The 2,440-nt window shown below is 47.9% G+C and overlaps 1 protein-coding gene across 1 annotated transcript; it reads right to left on the bottom strand.

Annotated features, from left to right (window-relative positions):
* Positions 1–538: 538 nt before the first annotated feature.
* TNP1 (transition protein 1) lies at positions 539–1,122 on the bottom strand. The gene is made up of 2 exons (XM_069467295.1): positions 954–1,122; positions 539–769 (listed from the first exon to the last, which is right to left on the bottom strand). Exons 1-2 carry the CDS (start codon positions 1,090–1,092, stop codon positions 741–743), a joined length of 168 nt encoding a protein of 55 aa, XP_069323396.1. The 5' UTR covers positions 1,093–1,122; the 3' UTR covers positions 539–740.
* Positions 1,123–2,440: the final 1,318 nt, after the last annotated feature.

Raw genomic sequence — 2,440 nt, 5'->3', positions numbered from 1 at the left:
CCTATAGCTAAGAACAGCTCTTGGGGTGACCAAGTGATCAACCCAGACTGAGATAATCCCCACTTCAAGGCACACTGGACCAAGCTTCATTTATGACATCAGAGTCATGTCACGCCATCTGGCTTGAATCTTCCCTTATATGGACAAACAGCCTTATATGGACAAACAGCCTTATATGGACAAACAGCCAGCTCATCCTCCCTATGCTCTAAGCCCCTTGACAAAACTGGCTTGTAACCTTTGGCTTATAATTGGCATTTCTCCCTTTAGATCTGGGATAAATACCTAAATATGGCCTTTAGGTCTGGGATAAATACCTAAATATGGTGATGGCCACAGGGAGTCCTTGAATACTTATTAAGTCCTGTTTTTAAGTCCTATTTTAATGGTCTCACACCAGTCCTCACCAGTCCTATTTTAATGATCTCACACCAGCCAGCCAGTTCTTCCCCAATGCACCCAGCTCAGAAACCCTATTTTTTTCAGCCAAAAGAAATCCTAGTTTTTTCAACCAAAAGATCAAGGAAAACATTGGAGTTTTCAAAATTTTATTGAGATGTTGGGGAGAAACAGCCAACATATACATTCCTCATTTCATCACGACTGGCATTTTATCCACACCCCTTAGGCTCTCCTCTGGCTTTGGTCTAACAAGGTCTCCTTGGCAGTCCCCCTTCTGCTGTCCTCTCTCTGCTGCCTGGTACTGTGTGAAGTCCACCAGGGCAGAGCCCGCTGGCAGGTCACAAGTGGGAGCGGTAATTGCGATTGGCTGTGGGGAAGGACACCCGTTAGAACACATCCACCCATAAATACTCTTCTTGCCCCAGTCTGAGTTTAGTCATTGGCAAGAATCTCAGGCTGAGGGATGTGGGAGAGAGGTGCCTCCAGGAGTGGGGTGCCCGGGGGCAATGTGCTCCTAAGTTTGCCCACTCTCCTCCTCATCCCTCACTCACCATCATCGCCCCGTTTCCTACTTTTCAGGCTGCCCTTCCGGTATTTTCTCTTGCTGCCACCTCTCTTGACTCCCTTGTGAGGAGCTCGGTTCTTGCCCCTCCTCATGCCATGGCTCTTTAATTTGCGGCTGGTCGACATCGTAATTTCTGCCAAAATGAGGGGCTTTGCAAGGCCGGAGGCCGGAAGTCTGGGTATTTAAGGCCTTGGCCATTGTGAGGGTAAAGGGGTGTGGCCCAGCAGGCGGGTGGGGCCCTATTGTGCTGTCACTGGCCTTTGCTGCACCTGGTCACGTATGTGAAATAAATAAGGTGGCCCCTTGAATGCAGCCCAAGGCCTGTGTTCAACGTTGAGGTCCTTTTTGTGTTAAGTGAGGCTTTCCAGACAGGTGTTCTTGAGCAACTAAATCCCACCCCTGTGCTGGGCATCTAGGGAGTCCAAGCAACCATTAACCTGTGTCTCCTGCCTGTAGGAAATTTAGTAGTCGTCAAGTGTGTGCATATGCATGAGTGTTTCAGTCTCTCACAGCATCTGGAGGTGACAAATGAATTTCCATGAGGACTTGACTCTAGGAAATCCAATTCAATATGATCAGAATAGAAATACTCCTTCTCTTTCACCTAACTCAGGGTTTTTCCATTTGAACACTGTGGACACTATGGGCTGGGTAACTTTTGGTGGGTTCTGTGCATCCTAGGATGTTTGGCAGCTCCCCTGGCCTTGTGCACTAGATACCAATGGAGCCCCCACAGCTGTGACAACCCAAGATATTACTAAACTTTGCTTCCTATCCCTTTGGGAGGCTGAGGAAGTAAAGGGCAAAACCACACTAGTTGAGAGCCATTGAACTAGTCATTTTTAAAAATTTAGTCACAGATAGAGATCACATAGTTTGTGCCATGTACCTAGGTGGTGAGGAATAGTGGTGGATAAAAACAGACGTAGATACTGTACTCATGGAACTTTCTGCCGAGTGGGGAAAAAGCCATTTGGTGTCTACACCAATCAGTGAATGTACTTAGGGGTTCACTTTGGCTGGAGGGGGGCAGAGGGTGCGGGATGAGGTTGGAGAGAGAGGCAGAGACCAAACCATGCTCAAATACACTGGGAAGACTTAAAAATGTTAAGGGGATGGCACAATGAGATTAAAGGGCTCTGGGTGGGCAATGGCTTGATTGAGAGGGATGTGTGAGTAAAGGGAGATGCTATTGTCAGTAGCAGGAGCTCAGGAGAGAGAAAGATTTGATAATGGCCTAGACCTGGGCCAGGGAGGGTGTCGGTTGAGACATAGAGAAGATAGAGACCAAGACTTGGGATGGGTTGATTTGGGAAGACAGAGCAGATGGTGTCAAGGGTGTGGCTTTTGCTTTTCTGTGTGATGCAGCTGTCTGGATGCTGGTACCACTCATGGGGACAAAGACCAGGCATGGGGAGTGTGGTGATCATGTATTTAGTCTATGACACATGGTCTGAAGTGCCTTTGAGGTTT

The sequence above is a fragment of the Eulemur rufifrons genome, chromosome 1, assembly GCF_041146395.1.
Source record: "Eulemur rufifrons isolate Redbay chromosome 1, OSU_ERuf_1, whole genome shotgun sequence".
Lineage (NCBI taxonomy): Eukaryota > Metazoa > Chordata > Mammalia > Primates > Lemuridae > Eulemur > Eulemur rufifrons.
The sequence above is the reverse complement of the archived record's forward strand: the minus strand, read 5'-3'. Positions and strand labels throughout refer to the sequence as shown.

What these genes read in the sequence shown, in the direction of transcription:
- TNP1 (XM_069467295.1), bottom strand. Translation starts at nt 1,092, where the DNA reads ATGTCGACCAGCCGCAAATTAAAGAGCCATGGCATGAGGAGGGGCAAG. An exon ending in TAGGAAACGGGGCGATGATG is followed by an intron (nt 770 to 953) that starts GTGAGTGAGGGA and finishes CCTTCCCCACAG; the next exon opens with CCAATCGCAATTACCGCTCC.